Below are 27,969 nucleotides of genomic sequence, written 5' to 3' on the forward strand. Positions count from 1 at the left end.
ATAGTGTTTACATTGCTGCCTATTGACCAATAATATTTTAAAAGACTGGAGTAAATGCAGAAATGTATAGACATAGCAGTCGAAGGTTATTATGGTGTCATTTGTGGCATGTGCCATATTTCGGCTTTGATTTTTTATGAGCTGCATTGTCTATATATATAGAACGTCATTGATTACGTAAATCAAATTGGAACTTTGAATCCAAAAAGGATTATACTGCACTTGAGACTGGATACTTAGTACATGAATGAAGAATGATTTGGCTTCGGCCTTATCAAAGAAGTCTTGAAAAAAACATACCTTTGACGGTGGCTGTATTGTATTTACACCGAAGTTAGAAGATAAACAATCATTTACTGTCGTCCTTTTAACATTAATTATCAGTTGTTCATCTTCTATCTATGATTTACACTTAATATTTAAAGTATAATAAACAGACAGTTACTCAAAGAGTAAAATAATAATGTATTATTGTATGTATATGTATTATAGCCTATAGACTTGCATCCCGTGCCAATAAATAAATAAAAAATGTATTATTGTTCTGTGACAAATCTCGTCTCTCAGGCTCAAGTCTGTGATATTTATTTTTAGAATAAGATTTAAGAAAGACCGTGAGTGAAGTGAATCTAATTTAAATATTGTATGTACGTAAAAATTTATTTTAATTAATTTTGTTAGATGAATACAAAATTTTTGTGCGTCTAATGGTTCTTTAGAGCAAAATATGCGGATCATAGTAATCATTCACTACTGTTGACGTTAAAAAATATTTATGCTATTAATGTATTAGACAAAATTTGTCAGATTGCCTCGGAAAGGATCTTTTCCCTTTTTGATATTTTCAGTGCAAACTGCAAATAATGTTCGATCGAGAAAGAACTTGATTAACATTTGTAATTCGTGAATTTCGCTATCTACTTGCTCGAATGAGTAATAAGTATGTTATTTCTTTCCAGAACAATGTACAAAATATATATTGAGCAAAATGTCTAATGATAACTACTTAGTGAAGGCAATATATTCATTTAAGGGTAAAAATAATGATGAGCTTTGTTTCAAAAAAGGTGACATTATCACTGTTACTCAAAAAGAGGAAGGTGGTTGGTGGGAGGGTACTTTGGGTGAAACCACAGGATGGTTTCCCAGTAACTATGTAACTGAACACAAGGGTAAGTTCTATATTACAAATTTAAATTTAAAAAAAATCCTCATATTTGAAGTATTTCTCTTTCAAATGGACTTATTGTGACTAGTATGTGATTTAATTTAAAAAATTAAATTTACAACAAACATATTTGAATCTTATATTGTTGAATTTAGAAATATAAAATAGGTTGTATTTGTATTAACTTACAAAATGCATGGTTACTTCGTCAAAGATCACGAAAATGAGTTTTTCGTTATATATTTTTAAAATTTATAAAATTATCTATAAAAAATGTACTAGTATTTTTTTTCCTACGAGCCACCGTTTCTGAGATATAGCGATTCAAAAAGTTATAACGACTTCATACACTACCTCATAGGTGATGAGGAAATGTGTGCATATTAAGACAATAACAACTTTTATAAATTTTTGAATTGTTATATCTTAGAAACGGTGGCTCATAGGAAAAAAGTATTGTGACATTTTTATAGATAATTTTTGTCTGTGATTGCGTTTTGCTGAAAATTGTGAAAAACTCATATTCTTCACCTTTCACCTTGAATATTTTTTTTCCATACACGGGAATGATGGGGAACTTTTAAATATTGTTTATGATTATGTTTTGAACAATTTTACTAATTTGCAGCTTGTTGGGATTTTATGCACCTTCGCATGTCTAAATTGACCGGACTATATGTTGAGAATATCAAAGTGCTCCCATAAAATGTTATATAAATATTTTATGTTACCTGTGCTATTATTGTTATCAGATCCAGCTGGTTCACTGACGACATCCCCCATAAGAGCTGCCTCCGAGATCCAGGCATTTAGAAATGTGGTGCTTAAAGATATTATTGATTCTGAAAAGGCTCATGTGGCTGAAATGCAGGGACTCGTTAGTAACTTCTTGCAACCTCTAGAAAACAGTGACATGTATGTATGTTTGAATATTTGTTACTTAAACGATAACATCTCATTCTATTTGTGGAACAACAGCTTTTCAAATTCAAATTCAAATATTTTTATTCAAAATAGGATTTAAAATCACTTATTGAACATCAAAATCTACCACCCATTCAAAAGAGACTGCCTCAGACCTGAGAAGAATGGGCGCAAGAAACTCAGAGGTCTTTTTTTTTTTAATATAAAATATGGATTACAATGTAATATCGTGCAATAAACATTTATAATTAAAGAGCCTAAGGGTGTCATGTCGCTTCATTCCCAGTCCGTGGTGTCATTAAGAAAATCGTTTATGCTATAATAACCTTTCCCACACAAATGTTTTTAACAATTCTTTTAAATTTCGTAACACATTTGGTTTTGTACATTTTTTGGGATCATATTGTAGAAGCATATACATCGCCCAATAAAAGACTTACTAACTCGACCCAAGTCGAGTTTTGAGTACATTTTCTTAGTCTGCTTGCAAGAACCTCACATGCTATGTTTCATAATATTGCTCCTCTTAAAATAACTTTTTCTATTGTTATTTCAAAGGCTAACAAGGGATGAATTCAAACAATTAACTGGTAACATAAATGAAGTATTAGGAGTTCATGAACATTTCCTGTCTCTGCTGGAAGAATGTGCCATTAAAAGTGGGGCTGATCAAAGGGTAGGAGGTTTATTTCTGCAATGGGCAGCAAAGATTAAGTCTGTTCATCAAACATATTGTGCAAGTCATCCAAAGGCTGTGTGTATCCTTGACAAATACAAGTAAGACATCTACACTATTGTTTTTTTTTTTAAATATTGATATATTATCCTGCTTAAAGTCAATCTCATGAAGAAAGTCCCGTGGCATTAAATGGAACTAATTAAGTATTATTTTATTATGTGGAACAGTTTGTCAAATCAAGTAAAATAAATGTTAAAATTATCACTGAACTTGGGAGTCAAAACCTGAAGAGACCACGGAGTGTAATATAATCACTAGGCTAGCAAGTTTTCTTCACAATAATGTGTTTGCAATGCAGGGTCTGCGAGACTTCTTTCATGAAATGGACTCTACATTCAGATTGAGTCATTTTTGATTTAACTTTATACTTATATATAAACTATTTAATAATTGATTTTACTTAAAATGATGGGATGAAACAGTAAGATTAAAATTAGTGCTAAACTATATATTTCTAATTATTGCAGAGAAGACTTGAACACATGGATGGAAAATGCTGGTGCTGTATGCCCTGGAGTCTTAGTTCTGACTGCTGGTCTCTCAAAGCCGTTTCGTCGTTTGGGAAAGTATCCTGCTATGTTGCAAGAGTTGGCAAGACACGTACATGAAGCACATCCCGACAGAGGTGACACCCATCGTGCCTCTGTTGTATATAAGGACATTGCAGTAAGTCCCATTCTTTATATATAAATAAGTCTCAGACCAAAAATATTGTGCATTTTTTTTATTAAGATTTTTTGCATAGTGCTGCATGAAATCATAATCCTGCTTCTTTCTACATAAATAATAATTAACATAGAAAAATATTTAAAATCATATTCATATTACTCAAGTTAAATTTAAAAACAAAATTTATGAATGATGCGGGATGAACACATGCCGCGTTCCATGCGAGAGCTCTCCCACTGAGCCAACCGTTTGAGTGACGTAAAGTTCATAAATCTTGATAATATGTCTTTGTTCAACTCACAGCTTGTGGCACAGAATGTGAGAGGTCGCGGGTTCGAGTCCCGGATCGTTCATAAATTTTGTTTTTAAATATAACTTGTGTAATATTACTATGATTTTAAATATTTTTCTATGTTAAAGTGTGTGTATTTATTATTTGTGTAATAGAAGCAGAATTATGATTTCATTTCAAAACTACTCATCACTCTTAAAAAAAATTACAAATTGTTTAGATAGTCATATAATATTTTTCTTGTAGAGTGGATGTGCCGCTCTAAGGAGGCAAAAGGAGTTAGAACTTCAAGTAGTAACTGGTGAAGTTCGGGGTTGGCCAGGTGGTGAATTAGCAACCCTAGGAGATGTTTTACACATGGGGAGTGTTGCAGTGGGGCCGTCACATCAAGACCGATATCTCGTTCTGTTTCCCTCTGCGTTACTTTTGCTGTCAGTTAGCAAAAGGGTATCTGCTTTTGTATATGAGGTAAATTAATTTGATTTAACAAAGTAATTAAAAGTTTTAAGCAGCATCTGTTATTATAATGGTGTTTATTAAACACATGGAGATTTTTTTATATACAGAATCTATGCATAAATTAAAAAGTGGTATGAGTTTTTTTATGGAAGAGTGTATGGGTCACATGATATTAACTGATCACCTCCACCTAAGTTCTCTTTTTTTTTATGACAATAAGGGACGAGACGAGCAGGACGTTCAGCTGATTGTTATTGATACGCCCTACCTATTACAATGCAGTGCCGCTCAGGATTCTTGAAAATCCCAAAAAATCTGAGTGGCACTATAATAATCCCAAAAAATCTGAGTGGCACTATAATAATCCCAAAAAATCTGAGTGGCACTATAATTTCACTAGCTATGGCGCCCATTAGACCGAAACACAGTAATGTTTACACATAAAGACGTCGTTGTGGTACCCATAATCTACCCGACATCCTGTGCGAGGGAGCCTCCCACTACTAAAAACAACTCTCTTAGAACACAATAGGAATAACAGGAGCATGGCATTTTAAAAAAACACCCTTTGATTTGGTGAGCTATGACTGAGTTTCACAGTAAAGCTAAAGTTACAGGCATAATCAAGTAAGTTATTTAATTTCAGCTGTTTTTACAACTTAGAATATTACATATTTTGAAAAGATGAAGACTGTGTTTTATCATATCTTTAATGCATTTATTCACAAAAAATTTTGAAAAATTTTTTTTATGTACGATGCGGGACTCGAACCCACGACCTCTCGCGTTCTGTGCGAGTGCTCTTCCAACTGAGCTAACCGTTCGAGTGTCGTTCATAAAGTCTTGTATGCTTTGTTCAACTCTTAAGGTTGTGGCTTCATCTACAGGATCTACTTTGCTGTTGATAACCTGCTCAACCCCAGTATTTGCATATTAGGAAATTGACTTGAGATGTCGCTCTTGCAAATCTAAACAATTTTTTGTGTTTTTAAAGTGATAACCCCCACTTCTAGGATTAATACACAAATAAAATTTTATGAATGATGGGGAACTCGAACCCACGACCTCTCGCATTACGTGCGAGTTTGTAAGAAAATGTATTTACCATCACCTTGTGTGGAGTAATAAGTATTCATATTGTTGTAATAGACATTATTTAAAAATGTACATCTTATTATGAGTACATTAATTTGTTACTGTTCCGGACCATTGTCATAGTTCCATTTATTAACTAACGGCCGTTTTTAATAACCTATCTATCCTTAGTTTAACTTACTAGAGGTAGAAAAATCTATCCTTTAACGCTTACTTACATTTCAATAACCTATTGACAAATAGCATTGGACATATCTATGGATATATAAGATCTTGTCATTATACGGTGACAGCAATGTATCCGTAAGTCAAACTAAGGGTTGATAGTTTATTGAAAACGGCCGTAAGCCGAAGTTGAACGATTGGTAGAGGATGTCATCATCGTTAAGCTATTATTAATAAACGCGTGTCTTCTACTTGTTTGTATGATTTGCAAAATGCTGCTTATGTCGTTAAGTTATGCATTTTTCCAGGAGTCTTCCTTTGCACAGGATGCCGGCTAGATTATGGGTACCACAACGACGCCTTTTTCTGCCGTGAAGAATTAATGTATAAACATTATTATGTTTCGGTCTAAAGGGCGCCGTAGCTAGTGAAATTACTGGGCAAATGAGAGATAACATCTAATGTCACAATATGTGACGAGAGCAATTATTGTATTGCCGCTCAGAATAAATGTGTTTTTCGAAAATCCTGAGCGGCACTGCATTTTAATTCGCAGGGCGTTGCAATTACCATCAACTGAAAGTCCTGCTCGTCTCGTCCCTTATTTTCATAAAAAAAGTGAAGTTCACTAAGCACCAATCCCTGAGTCTCTAGATACGTCGACTACTATCTCGCAACATTATCTGTGTTCAAGTAATTTCCAGATCATGGAAGTAAGGAGGGTAATAATTTATTTATGAAACATCCAAGATCCGGTGTATTAAAAGCTTTTCATAAATCTATAAATAGCGCCAGTATGTGCTTCCTATTATTGAGGTGACAATCGTTTTATTTTTACACATTTTGTTGTGGTTAGCATAGATAGAATGAATTGCGTTAAGTTTGTATATTTCCACTTTCTTGTCTGTGGATCAGCAAAAGGAATGGTCGATAATTGCTTACTTTGTCTTTTTTTGTCTATTTTACATATATAATCTATAACGCCGGATACAACTTTTTATCTGTTCGTTATGGTATGTACTACGTAGTTATTAAAATACTACTGTAAATAAGAAAGAGAAGTGAAATTACATCGAAAACTACTTTATTAGCAATAAATTTAATATGTTTCATATTTATTTTTTGCGTCGAATATACATTATAGATCCTAAATTTATTGTAGTGTCTTCTTTCTTCTTTTTATTCGGCTAATTTAAATTAGCATGCAAGAAGTTGCATGTTGAAAATTTAAAAAGTTCCTTAACACTACATTTTTTTTGTCCATTAAGCATTTAAATAGGAGTCCAGAATATCTTTATTTATAGCGGTATATGATTGATTAATTTTATATCACATTGCGTGACTACTATTTAAGTGTAATGTTGTTCTGGGACAGTGGCAATAAACCATTCTATCCGGTAATCGGGTGCTACAAGGATTCAATTCAATGGCACTTTTAAGTAAATTATTATTTTGTTTTACAAATTTACACGCATCAAATATATTAGGCAATGTTAAAATATTTAACTTTTTAAATAAGTCTTTACATGAAAATGTCGGACCAACTCCATATATAGAACGTATATGTAAATTACTTTTGAGCAACAAATGCTCGATGTACTCCTGTGCAATTTCTCCAGGTGAGAACACCGTATCTGAGTACTGACGCGACATATCCATGGTAGGTATGCAATTAAAGATAGCTTATTAGAAGCCATTCCCCTTTGTCTTCCAAGGACATACACGAATCTACAAATTCTAGAGCATACCATATCAATGCCACCCGAGAAATATAGTACTTTCAACTTTTTTATATTTATTCCATCATAATTAATATTTAGATTTTACATTATTTTACACAAAATTGCACATACTTCGTTTTAGACGCATTAACAAAAGGTCAACGGCATTTTTATGAATCTTGGTTCAATTATTGTGTAAATTCACACAGTAAATTCGAGATCCGGCAGCAGGTGTACGTAGGTATATATAGTTTTAGTACTCAGGGGCGTGCATATCGTATAGGCAATGAGGCAATGCCTACCTCGTTATAAAACTAAATAAATATAGCACTAGTGTTAAACTTAATTTACTACCTGTAGGCGGTCTACAGATTGCATATACGAAGCAAGCAGCGTTTCATGCAACTTATGTCGTACTGTCGGAATAAAGCTCGACTACGACTAGTTTGATCTAAATTGCCTACCTTGCTAGAAATTCTAACCAATGCACGCGCCTGAGTACTATTGTTAAATTTCAGGTTAAATTTGTATCATCTTATAATGAATGCAGCATTTGATATTTCGTAAAATGAGCGCTAATTCTACTTAAAAGGTGCCTTTATGATGGTGTGTGTAATACGCTGATAGGGTGTTCATATTAAAGTGTTGCAGTTCATTCAATAGCCTGGTATAATATAAGTGTTCACGTTGATTTTCCCTACCTCCTAGTATTATTAAACTTATTGACCTATCATAGTTTGCTGTTGTTCAGCGGCCGACGAAGTTCTTCACTTTTATTCTTAAGTAAAAGTTGGAATCAATAGCATGTTTTTTTAAATAAATATGTTCTAGATCTGTTGTTTTGCCTTTCATGCGGTCCATTTGGGGTTGTTAGTTCTTATAACTCGTTTTTGAAAATAAATGATATTTCTTTATTACTTGATAATATTATTAAAGAGTGATATTTTCGTCGTCGTCACTCGCTTCAGTACTGTGACGCTTAAGTCCTCCCTCACACGCGGGATGGTTGCTCATACTTTCACTTCATGACCAAATCTATTCTATTCGATTGTTTATCTCGATTGTTTTCTTATTCGCGTCAATTTTCGAATTTAAATAAAATCTTATTATTTAGGTTTACGGCCAACCTTATACCAATGAGTTCTTATGTGCGGATAAGAACTCCTTGTTACTGTAAGCACAACAAAAGATGATCAATGAGTCGCATTGCAGACATATTGTTTGCAGTTACATACAATATTCTTAGCCATCAGAATTTTTAAACGCTGCTATCTCTATAGTCCTTGTATTTTTGTACTTGGGATTCGAATATTATGTGGGTATTTGCGGACGGCTGAATTATGAATCTTAATTATCTACATATTTTTGTTCTAGGGCTGTCTTCCATTAACTGGTATTACAGTGTGTAAGCTTGATGATACTGATAAAAGGAAAAATGCATTTGAAATTAGTGGACCAATGATAGATACGATCGTGGCTGTATGTCAAACTAGAGCTGAAGCTGATAATTGGGTCAGCCTATTGCAGAAGCATTCAAACAATAGCAGTCCTGCACATGAGCCATCCCAACCCCAATCTTTACCTCATGTAAGTTAACATTGATTTGAATGTATTTTTATATTATTTTTATTTAAATTAGCGTACTATTCTTATAATTTTGTTTCATCTAGCTCGCCCGGTCTCCTTCAGAAGGAGCCTTATCGAGCATCAATTCTAGCCGTCGAAGTTTATATCACGTAACATTGCCGCCCCCTACCTACCCGGCTGCATCACCATATTATTCGCTCACGAAATATTTTGCGAGATTAGTAAGAAAGAAAGTAATAACAAGACAAATGTTGCGTAAACTTTTACACGAACGGACTTGGGTTAAAGCTCTTGAATTGTCCGGGCTGCCTGTAAAGAGGAGGCACAGGAATCATATAAAGCTAAAAATTGGAAATGATGGGACAGTGGATGTTGATAGCGATTGTTCTGATTCAGAGGAAAGTGAGCGCGAATCTGATACGACCGATGGCTGCGATACACATTCTGCATGTGACACTGAACCAAACAGTTCTTCGAGAGTGTTGCGACAAAATGCAATCGATAGTTTTGGCGCACAGACTATATCATCATCTTGTAGCAGTTGGGAAAATAGTTTCGGCTACGTGAGATACTTTGACACGTCCAATGATTTGCACTTAGATTTATCCCAACAAAATGTAAATGCAGACTGCACCAAAAAATTATTCGATGATATCAGTCCCTTTTATAATAGTTTACAAAAATCGAGTCGAAATAATAATTTAAATGTTCAACATTCCGGGAGTAGTGAAAACTTTGGTTTTGAAGGAAGAAATTTTATGGCTTGCGAGGATTTAGTTAATATTGACCAAAACACACAAATAGGCAATTCGGGCAATGAAGATAATGACTTTCAATTGACGAGGCGTAGTTTTCCAAACTGTAAACACTTGAAAACTGATGGCAAACCCAAACAATGGAAATCTACCGACGAAAGTTATTGTAGAATAGAAATAGATAACGAAGATGCTGTCATGTCAGATTTATTGAAAGTGCTCGATCCACCCTCACCAAAGTATGACAAAGACTATCCGGATGAACCCATTATACTTGATCCCCCGCCAATGTTTAGAAATGTTGAGGATGATTTAAAAGTAATAAACGTGAGCCTTAATGACGATATTCCCTTTAGGAAGCATTCTTTGAATTCTGACAAAAAGCTTCGCAGATCAATATCTAAATCAATGGTCGAAGCAGACAAAAAGATAATTAACGCTCACATTGAGAGAATGAGTTCGCAGTCGGATAACCAAAGAGATAGGAAGAAATGTGAATGTTGTAACAGGTCTCTCTGCCCGAGTCCTCGATCGTCAGACTCTGGAGTTGCGGGAAGCTGCAATTTAGCGTCTCCAGAATTAAATGTATCTGAATATGTAACAGCTGGAAACAATGTAAACGACGCTGATAGTCATGACAATATTGACATGACTGGCTCTCTTCACAATCTGATTAATCACGCACTCATCAATCGCAAACAGACACTCTCTGATATTGTGGCCGCTACATTTGAAGAGCAATGTCGATGCACCTCACCTTTTGGTTCAACTGCTAGGACCTCATGCGTCACTAGCGTTACCTCTGAAGTTAGCCTCGACGTCAAAGATTTATCTAATACGGACGTCAGACCCACTTTCGTGGCCAGCCCGCCAGTGTCATCGCCAAAAATTAAACGGACTTCAGTTAGATACAATATAGAACGATATGTGCCGGAATTGAAATTGAAACCGGAAGTGCCCCCTCGTATATACCGGAAGCCGAGCACGCATCTGGAGTTACCCAAGAACGTGAGACATCCCGTGCCATGTCAGTGGAGTACACTGAACATAACCGAACGCAGCAAGCCCAGCTTACACTATCACATGCGTATATATCGGGAGAACCCAGAGAATACAGGAAATAGGCTCTCTCGGAAAGATCTTTCCAGAAACTGTGACACTCAACTCAACAAGCAAAACAATAATGCTTTCAAAAGTCAAAATTCAAGGTCTCGTAGCGAAGATCTTTTGAAGGGAAAGAATAAATCCGAGGCTGATACAGGATTTATGGTTTACCGTTCAGATCTATATGCCCACTGGTGGATGAAAGCCAAACTACCAATTACCGTGGTCACCGACTCAGGCAAGGATCATTTGTTTGTAAAGTGATGTTCTGTTTGTGTACCATTGTTACCATCGTTTGAAGATAATATATAACCACTAGTTTAATATCATTACAACTTTCCCGCGCCCAGCTTTACTCAATCATCCTTGCCTGTGTTTATTATTATATTCATTTTACTAACTGGAAATAAGTCATATAATATACTAACTTGTACGGTTACGAGCTATGCATGATTGACTAGGCTTCAAACATGTTTATTTTCCATTCTTGATGTCGATTGACCGAATAATCGGACCGACATGAAAAATAACGTGCAGGTGTGTGCAGTGTGTGATATGAACCGAGCAGTAGTTATTGTATAGCTAGTTAAAACAGAACTGTATTTGAAACAATTTGTTGTGTTTGTAAAGTGATAATCACTTCTGGGATTAATTACACAAATAAAACTGAACTCAAACTAAAATATTATTTTATGAACGATGCGGGACTCGAACCCGCGACCCCTCGCGTTCTGCGCGAGTGCTCTTTCCAACTGAGCCAACCGTGAGAGTATAGTTTATAAACATATAAGTATCGCTTATAAACCTGGGAGTTCTACAAAGCATAAATGATCGCTCGCATCGTTTATAAAAAATTTGGTTTTCAGTTTTATTTGAGTTTAATTGTAATAAACCATCAGTTTTAAAGTTTTAGAACAATAATTTACGCGGTCTTCTATTTTCAGATGGCCACGACCGACAGTAGTAACGATCTATCGTCCGGTCTCACCAACCACAAAAGATCACATTCATTTAACAATCACCACAGCTACTCGCAGCACACGCAACACTCACACAAGAGCCAACAGCATCCGGCGGCTCGCTGGCTGCTCAACTCGTGTGATTCGCTCGACCACTCCCCAGGTCATACTGACAAAACTCCGATTGGAAAGAAGTTCTCTTCGATCGACTTTATCGACTCCGCGTCTTCTAGTTATAGCAACAAAGGTATATATGACACATTCTGTATTATAATGCTTATAAACTGACTCAGAATTTCTCTCTCTAGACGTTCCCTCATGATTGAGGAACAAGTGGTCCACACTTGGAGTGAACTATTTGTTTCCATCGGCTTCTCTCGGGGACCTGGAGTCTTTTATTTGGTCGGTCCATTTAGTAGGAGATCGGCCTCGGGCTCGCTTGCCATTTGTGTTCCCAACTACGATGAATTTCTCCAGGCTCTCATTACCCCTTCGCATTATGTGGCCAAAATACGGAAAAATTCGTTGGTGGCATATCGTGACTTAGAATACCATCAGCGAAGTATGTAATATGTAGCTGGAGGTTTGTGAAGCTAGTGGCGAGTAGTCTGAACAAACTTAATTAGCCACCGATACAATACAACTAGGACCCTGTCCAGCTGGATTTCTGTGTTCATAATCTCCGAAATAGCACTCAAGACGCACATTTATATTTACACAGGTAGATTTTGACGTTCAATAAGTGAACGTCAATAACGGACGTCACTCCGCAACGCTGAGAGATCGAGACGTTCACAGAGTCAATACTCGAAATGTTCATTACGTTTATATAAGATACTACCTGTCCCGACAGACGTTGTTATGTACTTAATAAATAAAATAGTGAATTATGAATTTGTCAATAATATTTCATAACATCAAGAATTATTTTGTAAAAATATATGCTGTCATCCTCCCTGTTGTCGTAATGAAATTGTTTCACAGCCGAACTGTCAAACCGTGCGTCAATAAATTCTCTCACAGAAAATATGTCCATACAGAACAAATATTGGAAATAAAAACTATTCTGTCTCTCAAGTTGAACTAAACTGCACTCCATGAAGTAATACCCATTAAAACCCTTTCACTAGTTTAGGGAGTTCACTGGAAACAAACATCAGGAAACTGGATTTATATATATGAAGATTTAAGTTTTCTTTAAAATTGTGTGTTCTTCTTGTAAATTCCGCCAATATTTGTTTTTAAAACAATTCGACACGTGTGGTGTCTCGACTTGGAAATCTAGACTTGGAGGTCTCGTGCCAGATTTTGGCGAGACAACACGTCCTGAGGATGCCTCGTGTAGAGGCGAGACACGTGTCGATTTGTTTTAAAAACAAATATTGGCGAAATTAACACTAAAGAAAACTTAAATCATTTGTATAATTATGGATTTCCGCAAAGTAACGCCTAATTCAATAAATTTTCATATATGAAGATAATATTACTTTCAGAGCGCTTACGAAAGTCCAAGTTCTGGCAAGAAGCGTTTATAATTTAACATTTTACGGTTTAAATTTGATAACAATATTCAAGGGAAGAGCTTTTCTCTTTCGTTAATATTAAGTAGATCATACATTCAGATAAGGTCCCCATCTTCTGTTAAATGTTAAAATATTAACTACATTGTGTGATTTCTAAACAAATTGAAACCAAAATGAATATAGATAAACGTATGACGAATGCCAGAAATAATGGTTATTGTGATAACTCGACAATTTCAAACATTTGGTTCTATTAATAGTGAGTGAGACGACATTTCGAGGCGCCCGCCATATGTTTGGTCAGTCGTCCGATCGCTTTCACGAAAATAATATAACAATGATTGAATCGACTGAGAATTTCGTAAATCGTGAATCATCGGCAGCTTTTGATTTGAATGTTTCGCTAGAGAGCTATTCGCAGGACGTGATTAAGTTGCGTGTTATCACGGTGGTGGTACTTCCAACGGTATTTTTTGTTTCATAGTTACGTCACTGTACATGAAATGTTTGTTATAGAAATACGTTAGGATACTTTATAATAATAATAATCTAATATATAAAATTCTCGTGTCATGGTGTTAAACTTTGAACTCCTCCAAAACGGCTTGACCGATTCTCATGAAATTTTGTGAGCATATTGAGTAGGTCTGAGAATCAGCCAACATCTATTTTTCATACCCCTAAATGTCCACACGAAATTTTTTTTGACATTTTTTTTTAAATTTGTTTGATTATGAGTCAGCATTAAAAAATACATAAAACTTCAAATTTTCACCCATCTACGATCAACAGTTACTTTTGTATCGCGATTTTAATATCGGCAATACAACGTTTGCTGGGTCAGCTAGTAAATATTAAATTTCGTTTATTTCAAAGATTACATATACATTTTTAGTGGTTGAGACTTCCCAATAAGTTGTCTTAAGACACTTGTATTGGGAATATCATGCAACTTGCTTATCACATACATTTTATTTATTAAACATTATAGAAATAAACAGAAATGATTAAAAACCAAATTTTACAATAATGAAAACAAGTCTGAAAACTGTGTGTGTGTTTGTCATGTCAGTCTGATCAGAAGATTTCCCACTTCATCATAAGCAAGACAATTTAGCCAATAATTTAAAGCTTTTCTACATAGATGTAATATCATAGGATATATATTTAGGAGACGATTTATTTTATTATATAAGTACACTGATTGGCAGCTAAACTGTCGTTCAGCAAAAGTAGTGCGAACAGTAATGGTGGGTGCTAATTTATCATTTCTTCTACTTTATGGGTACCTTCACCGACATTGTTATTTTTCTGAAAAATCTTCTGGTGCATTTATAACGCGGATTGTTCCGAACAACTATTTGAGCTTAATCCCTGCCACCGATCTCCACCATCGCTGATGACCTTCTGCAAAACTGTGGAGTGGGCTTTCGTACTCGGTTTTTTCAGGGCCATGCGATAAGTACCTTCTACAAATACGCACCGGAACACGGCTCGGTAAACCGCGAGACAAACGAAACAAATATTCGTAAGATAATCCAGAGTGAGGGAACAGATAACTCCAATGACGTCATGTCACTTGTATTGGTCTCGGTTGCTGTTGTTCTTTTATTATTATTATTCCTTTTTCTTTATGAAAACACGGGACGAGACGGGCAGGACGTTCAGCTGATGGTAATTCAGTGCCGTTCAGGATTCTTGAAAAGCCCAAAAATTCTGAGCGGCTAAGTCTCATTTGCCCAGTAAATTTGCCCACTAGCTACAGCGCCCTTCAGACCGAAACACAATAATGCTGACATATTTACTGCTTCACGGCAGTAATAGGCGCCGTTGTGGTACCCATAATCTAGCCGGCATCCAGTGCAATGGAGCTGCTAAAACATTTTATTGGGATTTCATCTTACTTCCTATATTTATAAAAGAAAACTATTATGAGTGTAAATATAAAAATTAGAGTCCCGCCGGCGTAGGTTCGCTACAATTCCGCCGGTGGTGAGAGCGACAGACTGAGGAACTTCCGCACTATGCGTGCCGTTCCCAAAACAGCTGCTTTCTGTAACTGACCCTTTATCCAGTTATTAAGTGAGAGCCTCTTGAGATGATGGTCGAGGCTCTTTGCTATAAGACCGTTTACGGTAACGACCATTGGGAAAATTATCGTTGAATCAACATGTCATGTCAGTAACCTCGTGTGCTAGGTCTAGGTACTTCGACAATTTGTCTATCTCAGCTTTCACGAAGTTATCATAACAATAGATGCCAGACGCTATAACCGATTTACCAACACAATAAAATTTATTATTAGTCATATCATATCAGTGTATTTGTTTGCGTGACCGACTGGCTGACCATAAAACACCATGGCGCTCAGCGTTCACGTCGATTCACGCGCGAAAATTGAATGTTATTATGGTAGGCTTGGATTGAAATATTTTTCAAACTGACGTACTACCGCCCCTTTTTTATGAAAATAAGGGAAGAGACGAGCAGGACGTTCAGCTGTTGTTAATTGATACGCACTGCCCATTACAATGCAGTGCCGCTCAGGATTCTTGAAAGACCCAAAAATGAGCGGCACTACAACTGCGCTCGTCACCTTGAGACATAAGTTGTCAAGTTTCATTTGCCCAGTAATTTCACTAGCTTACAGCGCCCTTCAGACCGTAACACAGTAATGCTTACACATTACTGCTTCACGGCAGAAACAGGAGCCTCCCCCTGGTAAACACTACTGGTACCCTATTACAGCGACGTATTAAAATAGTTTAACTTTAACAGGGTGGAACGTGACTTGCTTGCGGCCCGCCCCCCCTTTGCGGCCGCACTCGTTCTGTGTGGGTTCGGACGAGAACATCGGCCCCACTCACCCGTACGCCCCCCACCAGAGGAAGTCCAACTCATACGAGGAGGACGCCCTCATCCTCAAAGTTATCGAAGCCTATTGCACTTCGGCCCGCTGCAGAAACGCCGTCAGTTCCGGTAAGACTTACATTATTCCCCAAATTCTATTTAGCACACCTATTTTTCAAACAACGTATGATACTGTCAATGGAATATTATAAATTATTAACTTGAATACAATATAATATTAGATGAACCCAAGCGTGGAATGCCAATTAACAAATTTTATTTTAATTGAAAGTTAGAACTAACACAGCTTTTAATTATTACGCAGTACCCAATATACCTCTGGAGTTATTCGAGTCGGCAAGGAGGAGACAAGCCAAATCAAGGAATCGTATAATCAGTTGGTTATTAGAATGAATTGTCAATCACATGTGACCAAGTATTAACCAAATTGCTTGCTAGTTGTAAGATATTTGTAAAATAACAACACATTTTAATACTCAAAATTTATTGTTATGAATGTAGACTAATGCGATTGCATGGAACTTGCTTCATACCTCAATCTGTCTATACCAAACTACCGTCATTTATTTATATTTTATAGGATTATCTTTGTAGATTTTTACACAGGAGCGGTGAGCCAAATATTAAGTTTATTTTCAATTTATATATATTTAATTATCTGTAGTACAAAGTAGCTAGTCACATTATTATTGTGGAGTACAGTATTACTTATTGATTAGTTTATTTCTACTTAAATGGTTATTTATATCAATATTTATTGGGCCTACTTTGAATCTCGTTTGTATGGAAGCTTTAATTTAACATAACACTAAAAGTATCACGTAGCGGCCTGATCGGCCCCGTGTGCTCGGTCTGTCGGGCCCGCTCTCAACCGTTGTATTTTGTTCCATGCGGCGTCCTTTATTCCGCACCTGCAGGGGAGCGCGGCCACTTTTCTTTCGGTAAGGTACCTCACCTCGCACGCGCTACTAACTCTCCTCACCGCTACACTAACCGCGCTGCCGACACCACCAAGGTTAAGCGCAACAAGAGTTCTTCGGCGGCCGATTATCTGTATAGGCCGCCGGAAGCGAGGCGACTGCTTTCGGAGAGAAAATTCCAGCTGAACCGCTCGAATCCCAACCTGGGGGAGTGCTCGGAGGACGGGAGTTACAAGTTGAGGCACGGTCACGAGAGGAGGAGCGGGTCCCACCCTAGCCTGAGCCTGACGTCTCCCGCAGGCGGCCCGGCGCGCTCGGCTCGATCGTCCACGTGGTGTTGCGGCTCCTTCGTGAAGCAGCTCACTAAATCCCATCACTTCGACTGACATTGAATGATCGCTCACTCCCGGTCCGCTTGTTCATTCGCGCCATCATCCCGCTAACAGCTCCGCTTTCCACAAAACTTCACATCTCATTACATTGATTACTCATGGGTGCGTCGTGTGCATGTGTGTGTGTGACGTGAGCACAGGCGCGCTCTGTTCGCGGTCCATCACTGACCTGTATAAACACCACTGGACAGGCCGTTCCATATGTTTGATAGCAAATGTTTTATGACTATTTGAAGCGCCACTCGTGAGCGTCCAGAGTACTAATTTTGACGTATAATACAAATGGCTGCGAACGAACGTACAATACTCTGAAGTATTTTTGCATTTTGAATTATACTTTAAGAATCAACGCAATCACTTAATTGAAATGAAAAAAAAATGTGTAAGTACACATTTTTTTTTGTAAATAGTTTCCTACCATCTATCGATATTTGCTGAGGTTGTCATCACTAGTTTTAGTACGGCAGACTCTCGCTACATGGCCAACAGCGCCAAAATGGCGAATATCAAACAGGCACAAAAGCACTTTGACAGCCGCCAGTCCAGTGGTATATAGTAGAGGTCACTGCGGTCCAATCACAATCAGCGCCATCTGTATATTAAACAGCTGTTATCAACGTCACCACAGGCTTTAAGCAGGTTTGTTTTGTATAGTGCATGTTTTCAGTATTATAATTATAACATCTCGTACAATACTTTATAAATTGAGCTGTTTTGATGAAATGTTAACTTTTTATGGTGTTGTTTAATACAAAATAGAATTAATTATTATTATAATATAATGTGTATGGCTATTGTTATATTATATATGCGCATGTTATGCCAAAAACTATATTCGATGTTAAATTCACTTCATAATTGATAAATTTATTTTATTGGTGAATAGATTGTTTAAAGTATTGTATAGCGTCATGATACCGTCTAATTCAGGGGTGTTCAAGCTGGAACTGCTGGCGATCTACCTCAAAATTGTTAGACTACGATCGATCTGCTCTGAGAGGCTTCAAGTATGTGTGATGATGGATTGTCGTCTAGATATTGTCACGATGACATAGATATTAGTTTTGCGCAAAATATGCATTTTTTTAGTCAAGGTAAGTGTAGGTCTGCTCTTAAATGTCAATGAAAAAACTCATAATTATTATTCAAAATTGCGAGTTTATTGGTTCTTACAAAACAAACGCGTTCTAAAGTTCTAAGCTTAACTAAATAGTGACTTTGGATGTTGAAGCGTGACACTGCATGCCCTGAGCATACTTTTCATAAGATGGTACGTAATTACCGATTTTAGTTTGTTATACCGGATTTTTTTCTCGAGATCGACTCAAAAAGCACTCGCGATCGACCTGTCGATCCCGATCGACCGTTTGAGCACCCCTGGTCTAATTTATATAAAACTAACATTTAAGAAAATACATTCTTACATTACTAGTGACGGTAGGTTCAATAATCAGATATACTAATGAAGATCGAATTTAGATGCAAAGTAATTTATATTAATATCACTTTGACTCGCACGTCGATCTAAGGCCTTAAAAGCTGCACGCTTGTAACAGTAGGAACCTGCAAAACAATAAGTTTGATACGAAGTTCGCTTTGTTTTGAACAATTAAAGAGAAAATCGCTTTTTTTATTTTCCGTGTGATGTTTTGTACTTTACCTGTTTTGGCCTTATTATTAATTATGAAAATACCTTATTATTTTTGTTGAAATTCATATATTCTTCTTCAAAATAGGATATGAAATCACTTATTGAAAGTCAAAAGCTACCACCTGTTCGGAAATTAATGCCTCCGACCTGAGAAGAACGGGTGCAAGAAACTCAGCTTGGTTTTTGTTTTATAAAATTTCGTTACCACTGTACCGCTGTCGCTCTATTCCCAATTAAATAAAGTTTTGTCATACTACGGACCAGAGACGTGCAGTATGGCTCGCCAGAATTCATTTAAGTATTATTTCTTCCTGATAATATTGTTAGATAAAACCTAACTTAAAACATCCTTAAAACTCCGAAATTTTCTTGTACGGAACCTCAAATGGTGTGTCAAGTTGCTTTTATCTTTATTCGAGGTCCAGTCCAACCAATGATATTATAGTATTAAAAGAGGTAGATATGTCACTAGCGCGCCGAAAGTGAATCGCCTAAATGGAGGCAATTGGCCCCTTTGGTTGTAGTCGCTCTCTCGACACGAAAACGGTACGTACGCGTTTGTTGTTGACAGAATCGCTTACAATTTGATATAGGTACAACATTAAAATGCCGTCTTGTGTTATGGGACGATGCACTAATTACGAAAGTAAAAAGAATTCATAGAATTACATACCACAGTTAAGCAATCATGAATTTTATTTTTTATTTGATTTCATTATGTCTCTAACAAAATAAATATGAGGCCATGACATCGCGTGCCGATCGTAAGCCGATCCAAGCCGAACGCGATTCGAGTGGCAGTGCGGACATAGATTTAACGAACAGAAATGACGAAATATTGATGCTGTCTGTTGCGGAATGATCGAGGTAGTAAAAAAGGCTTTGTTGCAGTGAATGTAATACGAAATGTAATAATTTTTAATAAACAAGTGCTGAATTATCAAACTACAAAATTAAGTTTTAGGGTAGGTAGCAGACGTAGACAGTGCTATTTGACTTACGTAGGAGTTTTTTCAGTAACACTGTCCCTTTCGGTAATCCCTTGCTAACTGCAGAAGAAGCAATGGATCATTTTCTTCTTCTCCCATTATCTTATTGTAATAAACCGTCTACAAAAAAACATTCATAAATAATATAAGATAGAGAAAATAATAATTGTATGCTTAAAACATACACAAATATTGTAAAAATGGGACCCTTACTGTAAATACATTTCGGTTTTGTTTTGTTATGAATAATTGACTTCATCAATGTGGCTTTACATTATGATGAGTTCTAAATATTTTTTTTAAATCAGTGACACTTTATTAACCTAATTTCAATGCAGTTTTACTACATGAACTAATTAATGAATCGTATTTTAGGCATAAATCACGGTGTACGGTAAAAAATCATATCTGATGAATTATTCTGTATTTTTATACGAATTCAAAATACGAAGCAATTAGCAAATTAGAGTTATCTCTTTTTCGCTTGCGCTAATTGCACTTACTATCCTTCTTTGACGTGTAATCGTAATGTAGTGTAGTTAGTACAATGTTAAATTATTCATGTGTGCGTTAGTGTATCATTTACAAACACCGAATTTTGTCTAGGTAACCTATCTATACTTTTGAATATCATTGGTGACAACACGATATACTGAGCACGTGACACAAAATATATATTATTAAATCGAGCCATAAAAAACGCTGTTTTTAAAACTAAATATTTCACACAAATGGACTTGTATCTCTATAAAACGAATTCTTAAAATTTCAAATTTCTAAAGCGTATTTTATTGTTTTTCTTTTTAAAACTATAGTCTGTTTAGCATAATTTTTTTTCGCCCATTCTTACCATATTTTACATATTTGTTTTTTTTTCATAATGTTGAATATTCCGCTGAACAGGCGTTTTAAGCGATATAAGGTGAACTAAGGGAATGTACATAATCCGAATATTTAATAATTTCCCTGTGAACGTTATCCAAACTTTATACAAACAGACTCACAGACTGATCAAATGGATTCTAACACTGTCATGGTCATGTTTATAAAAGAAAACAATTTAATTGATAGCGGATAACATCTCGAGACGCCGCACGGCATACGGAGCCAAAAGTGTTCGCGCCCAATCAGAGAACATAATATTTAGTCTCGGCGAACTAACATTAAGAACAAATGTGTAGTAATTTCGAATGTCTGGAACGAAGTGAAACTATAAAGCCAACAAATAACACAAGGCACTATTGTAACGCTTTTCCATACGCGAAGTTTCATTACTTACGTCACTGTTTATTTAGCAACGCCTTTGAAAATTGGCAGAAATAGGCCGGACACACCACTAAAATGTAGAGTTTACACTTCGCATTTGATATATACGCTCGCGTCATTTTCCTTTGTGGAATGGTGTTTATTTGTGTATTATTGTTGCTATGATTATTACATAGCCCGTCGCCGTCCCATTTCAACAGTGGGAGGCTCCTTTGCACATGATGCCGTACATAGCCCGTCGCCGTCCCATTTCAACAGTGGGAGGCTCCTTTGCACATGATGCCGGCTAGTTTATGGGTACCACAACGGCACCTATTTCTGTCGTGAAGCAGTAATGTGAACATTATATTGTTTCGATCTGAAAGGCGCCTTACTAGTGAATTTACTGGGCAAATGAAACTTAACATCTTATGTCTCAAGGTGATGAGCGTAATTGTAGAGCCGCTCAGAATTTTTGGGTTTTTCAAGAATTTTTGCGGCACTGCATTGTAATGGGCAAGGCGTATCAATTACCATCAGCTGAACGTCCTGTTCGTCTGGTCCCTTATTTTCAAGAAAAAAAAAACAATAGATTCAGCCGTCTAGTCTCAGGTATGTTTCGTAACAAGCGTTTGCTTATGAATCCTCTTTCCAGATATCTTTTGTTGTTTTTGAATACTGGTTATAATATCCTAAGCGTTACCAAGTTTTAATGCATTTTTATAACGTACCTAATAAAACACGGTTTGCCTTTGAATTTCCGATGAGAGCTATCTATAGTTATCTACATATCAGTGTTGTTATGGATATCCATATCCGTAACCGAAACTATCGGATACCTATCCGAAATAAAAAAATATCCGTAACCGTAACCGAGTCCGAAATAAAAGTTTCGGATAGAGCGGAGTCTAACTAAATACTACACTCGTACGAATTAACTGTGCACTCCGCTGGAATGCGACACCTCTCCCGCTACGTAATGACGTCACAGCGCGAGGTGCACAGCTAATCCGTACGGGTTATACTTTATAGTAAATATGACACGTCGTGACAAGTTTTTGTTTTTGCCCGGCTGGCAGACTACCGCGCGCCTGTTTATTCGTAACTTTAGAGTCTAAAATATAGAGTTTAGAGGTACCTACAAGGTACAATTAAAGTCGAATATAATCATATTTGTATTTCATTTTACATATCTTTAAAAAATTAATATCCGTAACCGAAACTATCGGATAATCCGAAATAATTTAATATCCATAAGCGTAACCGAAACCGATATTATATTTTACCAATATCCATATCCGGATCCGAAATTATATATCCATAACAACACTGCTACATATTAATACGGTCGCTTTCATGTCCTATCCCTAGTTTAAGATTATTATTAATAAAATCGGGAATGGATCCCGATTTTATTTAATTCTTCAATCGCTCCCAAATGTTCATTTCAATATTATATCAATCTTAATTTCTAAATCCGCACAGTAAATAAATCCCTTATTTGTCACATTCATACAATATACAAAGGTATAAAAACCATACATTCATTGAATATCAATATCGAAGCGATTGGATAAATTTTCTATTTCGATTTAATATTCTTTCTTATATATAAAATTTTTCGGGTCGCGGTGTTTGTTACCAAACTCCTCCGAAACGGCTGAATCGAGTATAAATTTTGTGTGCATATCGGGTAGGTCTGAGAATCGGCCAATATCTATTTTTCATACCCCAAAATGATACCCTTTAGTATTTTTATTTTATTTTTTTGACGATTTTTATTTTTTATTTTTGTTTTCATTTGATTCTGCATTTAAAAAATACAAACATACTAACAACTTCAAATTTTCACCCAACTACGATCAACACCTATTGTTGTATCGCGTTTTATAAAATTCTATTCCATCTACTGATCCGATAGGGTTCCAAGAGTGCAATCGAATACAATAATTGTAGTACGATAAATTTTTAAGTATAGTTTACATTTACAATTTAATTAATATGTATTTTAATATGCATTAATTTATATGTTTATTTGGTAGGTCTCAGAATCGGTCCTAATCTATTTTTATTATACCCCAAAAATTTAATTTACTGAATTCTTTATTATTAATTTCTATGGCAAAGCACCGTCTGCTGGGTCAGCTAGTGATCTAATAAAAACCACAAAAGCGCAAGTCATGATAGTAATATTGACACACTTTTCACACAAATTATCTTGCCCCAAGTTAAGCATATATAGCCTGTGTTATGGGTTACAAGACAACGATATATTTAATACAATATACTTACTTAAACATACATAAATTCTAAAAACATACATAAATACATTTAAACATCCATGACTCGGAAACAAACATACATATTCATCATATAAATGCTTGCACCTACCGGGATTCGAACCCGGGACCTCTAGCTTAGTAGGTAGGATCGCTAACAGGTCGTCATGATAGTCTATCTGACATCATAATGAACAGGATTCGATTAGATACAGGTATCCTATAATAAAACTAAGAGCGGTTATCATTGCTATATTATTTCGGTACAAAAAAAAGAAATAAAAGTAAAATATTTTTATTTTCCAATGCGGTATTACGACCATCTTTAATATAATGTAGTGTCGGGGCCCTCGGCGTTAACTCTTGCGTTTTGATGTCGATGTCGTCGTAAATGTATCGTAAATCTATGTAGAATAACAGCTGTGTCTCTCTCCACGTGTATTTATTGGTCGTCCAAATATTATCTTTAAACGGAATACCTTTATCAATATATATATGTATATATGAGGATGGATGAAGTACATTGACTGCACAAAATTCAAAAGTAAAATTAGAAAAATCCAAATATTTTGAGTTTTCTTTAGTGTTCATTCCGCCAATATTTGTCTTTAAACAATTCGACACGCGTTTTGCCTCAACACGAGCCATCCTCAGGAGATGTTGACTCGCCAAATTCTGGCACTGAGTCAGTCTCGCGACGTGAAAGATTTGGATAAGTGAAATTAGTTATAATTGAGGCTTGCATCACTCGTGGAGATACGGATCAGGAGGCGAGGGTTGAGGTCGGTACCGTTCAAGTGTGGGTCTAGTTGAGTATAATGGCGCCTTTTCACAATCGGCGATTAAAAAAGATTACACGCGAGCACGATCGTGTGAAGGGCTTAGGGACTACGCGCACTTATTCAGCTCCATTCGCGTTTCGCTGAACGATTTTGGTCACACTTATACAGCTCTGCTTCTATCAGCCGCGTACGGCGTCATAAGAATGAGAATAATAACTTTATCTACACCCATGCTTTAAATCCTCTATTAAAGATTCTGAAACAGTTAAATTAAAACACCCAATGTTCTAGTAACCATTACATCATCCAAACGAGTGTTGTAATGTTGTACTGAATTTCATAACAACACTCCTATTTTTCTTTTTCAATCCCTTCATGCTCAAATAGTTTTAACACATTCTTATTGCTCGATGCGTGGTATCTGTATGTATTTCAAAAAAAGAACATTTTCATTTACGCGCGCCCCACACTACCAGAACGTCGCGCGCCTTAAAAAAAAAAGTAGGTTATTCGAATGCCCGCCATTTTTCTTCGATATTTTTATTGTTTTGTTTACAAAAAATGAGCGATTCAATTTAAACGCTGCAAAAGAACATAATATTCAAGTTAATTTTAATTATTGCACTATAAAAAATGTAAATTACTACTAAAATAAATAATTCTTTCATTAATACTTAGTTTATTTGTATATATTATATAGTAATGGATGGTTACTACTAGGACTGGCTGTTTTAATGTTAGCAGTAAGCTAACAGTTTCAGAATCTTTTAGAGGATTCATATTCTGGGTGTAGATAAAGTCTTGTATGCAACTGTTGATAATTAGGTATTAAAACACTCATGTGATACTATTATCAATAATAATAAATAATGATGAACCCACATTCGTGTTTTAATACCCCTTATTACACAACAGTTGCATAAATAACTATTAAATCACGTCTGCACTCTTTAGTCTTTGCGTGCATAATGATTACGTCAAATCAATGCAGGAACAATACAGGTCGCAACTTGTCGACAAGGAGTCGCGAACCATCCCTGTAAAGAGCTGTTCCGCCGCATTCGCCGGCGAACAGCGCTGTACGCGCCGGAACAGCGCCGAATGCTCTCTATAGCATTCGAATAATAAAACACATTTATCCTCATTTTATGCTGGTTTGCCGCGAAAGCAGAATGGACGCGGAAAGCTGAATCGACGCGTACACGTCTCTATACAAAATTGTTGTTTTCTATGGACAAAAGCTGAAAAGAGCTGAATAAGTGCACGTAGGCCCTTATTCGCTCCTAGTCGCCGATCATCGGCTATCATCGTCATAGTGATCGTGGCGATCGGTGACTAGTCGGTTTTTCAGGTTCGCATAGGGAATTCGCGTGTAGTTGCGTGCGCGGGGCCACGCAATCGGCGGTCATTAATTAAATTTACTGGAGGACACTGAGCGAAGCCATGTTATGTTTTCCTTTTCTTTATACTGGTAGTTAAATGAAGAAACATTTAAATTCATATAACTTTATCAGAACTACCCAGAAATATGGAATACCAAACATAAATATTGTACTGACATTAAATGAATGCTAGCAGCAGCTATATAGGATGCTTACACGATGATACAAGTAACGATCATCGCCGATAGTGGAGAGGTGGCTTAAGGCGGGTCTCAACCAATACTGACGGGAATAGAGTTTACCATCGTGACAATATACTGTTCTGGGTGTGTACAAACTGTCTTGCTGTGTCCTCCATGGCCTACGGTATTAATAGAAACAGAGTTATAGTAGAAAATATGTCATAATCGTATGATTTGTATTGATTTCATTGTACGCGATTCAGATAATCCAAATTAAATGCGATTCGTAAATTTCTCTTAGTCACCTAGTTCATGAATTTTAACAATAAAAAAATGATGTGGTGTCGTGGGACACCAGGTAGGAACGAAGTTCCTTCGGCTAATGTAGAATCGAGACAAATTGCAAAAAAAAACGTTCTAATATTGCTATAAACTTTATCATATATTAATATAATAATATATACACTACTCGCTTGTGTATGCGACTGTCGCGCCTCCGCACGTCTCATTTAACGGTTTTATTCCACGCACTTTTTTCCACGGATTTTTTTTTACGGTTTTACTATCACATTATTTTCAGTTCGGTCGCGCAGCAAAATCCCTATCCCCTCCAAGCCTGCCGTAAGGAACTTCGTTCCAATAAATATGGAAATATTAACGATTTGATGCTCAGAATGCGTATATGAGTCTTATTATGTTCACTGTGCTAAGTCTCTTTCAGTACTATAAAGTACGATATGTTTTCAGTGTTTTGTTACAGCAAATAATGCACGTCATAAATATTTGAGTGCATATCCAGGTTTCCGTTGTGAATCATATTGCAGCGCAGAGAATGAGTCATGAGTTGCTTCAGTAAACTTTGTTCGGTTCGTGGTTTCGACAGCGAACAAAACGAACGGCCCGCGCCCGCACTACGGCGTCTCCTGCCTGCTCGCGTTCGTCGCGAAACATTACATATGTTGGAGCACATTGTTTATAATGTGAACGTGGATGTAGGACGCGAGTCGCGATGTGATTCAAACGACTCTCTAAATATTATTTGTGTGATGTGACCTTAATGTTTATAGAAACAGTAGCATGTCCATTATGTTACATATTAATTAGCGGAAATGGCTCGAGAGCGACAGAGTTTTGTCTGTTAGAACTACAGACGGTATTGTTTAGCGGATGGAGCTTAGATCGATGTGTTAGTCTGTTATCGTTAAATAAATAAAATATGTTATTGTAACTATTCCTTGTATAATATCTCTAGAAAATTATCGTTGTCTAGTCAAGAGTGTCATGTGTTTCATATTTAATATTGGAAGCATTTTTATGCAATACTTTTAGTACAAGTTGCAAGATTCTGTTCGATCATCGCTGAAGTGCAGAATGTTGGTTTTGTCAATAGTCATTGATATATTATTATTGTAGTTACTAATATAATGAATAATTATTGTTTAGAGAATTGTTGTGATTTGTTTATTCGATACTATCTAATAATGTAACGTATACTATATGTAGCTAACAGTATACAGTGTGTTATGATAATATTTATATTTATTTTTATAACGAAGTATATTGTAGGTAACAGCGTTTAAACATTACCAATAAATGTTATTCAGTACCCGTGGTTTTATTGTTACAATGTTATATTCAGCAACAATCGAATAATAACCGCCTTAGTATCACAAGGTGGGTAAAGATGCGACATAAATAACGCTCCAGTTATACAGAATGAACCTAGCAGTGTATTTCCTGGTGCAATTCTGTTTTCAGAATGCGATGACGAGTCTCCGGTATCGCTGGAAGCTTTAGCAAGATCCCCGTCGTTGCCCATTCACTCCGCTGCCAGCCACGCCTCGGCGAGTCTGTGGGCTATTGTGATGCGATTACAGAACGACGTTAAAAATTTGAAAGTGGACCTTAAGAACGTGCAGATACAACTGAACGAGGAAAAACAACAACGATCTCTTGCCATTGCAGCCGTGCACTCGAAAAACATATTTAGAGACGCGAAGGAAAGTAAATGTTGATTTCGCGTGTGACGCCGGCCGCACGTGCCGCTCAATAAACACATATATTAAGAATACTGGTTTTATTTACTACAAACTTCAATCTAAATAAGAAATAATCA

At 36.3% G+C, this 27,969-nt stretch overlaps 1 protein-coding gene and 1 long non-coding RNA gene across 5 annotated transcripts; both read left to right on the top strand.

Annotated features, from left to right (window-relative positions):
* Positions 1-550: 550 nt before the first annotated feature.
* LOC126972750 (rho guanine nucleotide exchange factor 6) lies at positions 551-27,922 on the top strand. Of its 4 annotated transcripts, XM_050819767.1 has the most exons (11): positions 551-647; positions 960-1,172; positions 1,921-2,083; positions 2,651-2,869; positions 3,299-3,497; positions 4,039-4,260; positions 8,607-8,819; positions 11,623-11,884; positions 15,939-16,139; positions 16,949-16,972; positions 27,612-27,922. In XM_050819767.1, exons 2-11 carry the CDS (start codon positions 989-991, stop codon positions 27,866-27,868), a joined length of 1,944 nt encoding a protein of 647 aa, XP_050675724.1. In that variant the 5' UTR covers positions 551-647; positions 960-988; the 3' UTR covers positions 27,869-27,922. The 4 variants fall into 4 exon arrangements, with proteins under 4 accessions (XP_050675724.1, XP_050675725.1, XP_050675726.1 ...); XM_050819768.1 differs by lacking the exon at positions 16,949-16,972; XM_050819769.1 differs by lacking the exons at positions 16,949-16,972; positions 27,612-27,922 and adding an exon at positions 16,336-16,920.
* LOC126972897 (uncharacterized) lies at positions 21,847-27,459 on the top strand. Its single transcript, XR_007731208.1, has 2 exons — positions 21,847-22,925; positions 23,271-27,459. It is a non-coding gene; the product is annotated as an uncharacterized LOC126972897 (long non-coding RNA).
* Positions 27,923-27,969: the final 47 nt, after the last annotated feature.

The sequence above is a fragment of the Leptidea sinapis genome, chromosome 27, assembly GCF_905404315.1.
Source record: "Leptidea sinapis chromosome 27, ilLepSina1.1, whole genome shotgun sequence".
In the NCBI taxonomy this organism is placed as follows: Eukaryota; Metazoa; Arthropoda; class Insecta; order Lepidoptera; family Pieridae; genus Leptidea; species Leptidea sinapis.

Bases quoted from the DNA above. Each gene is read 5' to 3' on its own strand.
- LOC126972750 (XM_050819766.1), top strand. From the start codon at position 989: ATGTCTAATGATAACTACTTAGTGAAGGCAATATATTCATTTAAGGGT. The intron at 2,084-2,650 runs GTATGTATGTTT...GTTATTTCAAAG, and splicing joins CCTCTAGAAAACAGTGACAT to GCTAACAAGGGATGAATTCA. The intron at 2,870-3,298 runs GTAAGACATCTA...TAATTATTGCAG, and splicing joins TGTATCCTTGACAAATACAA to AGAAGACTTGAACACATGGA.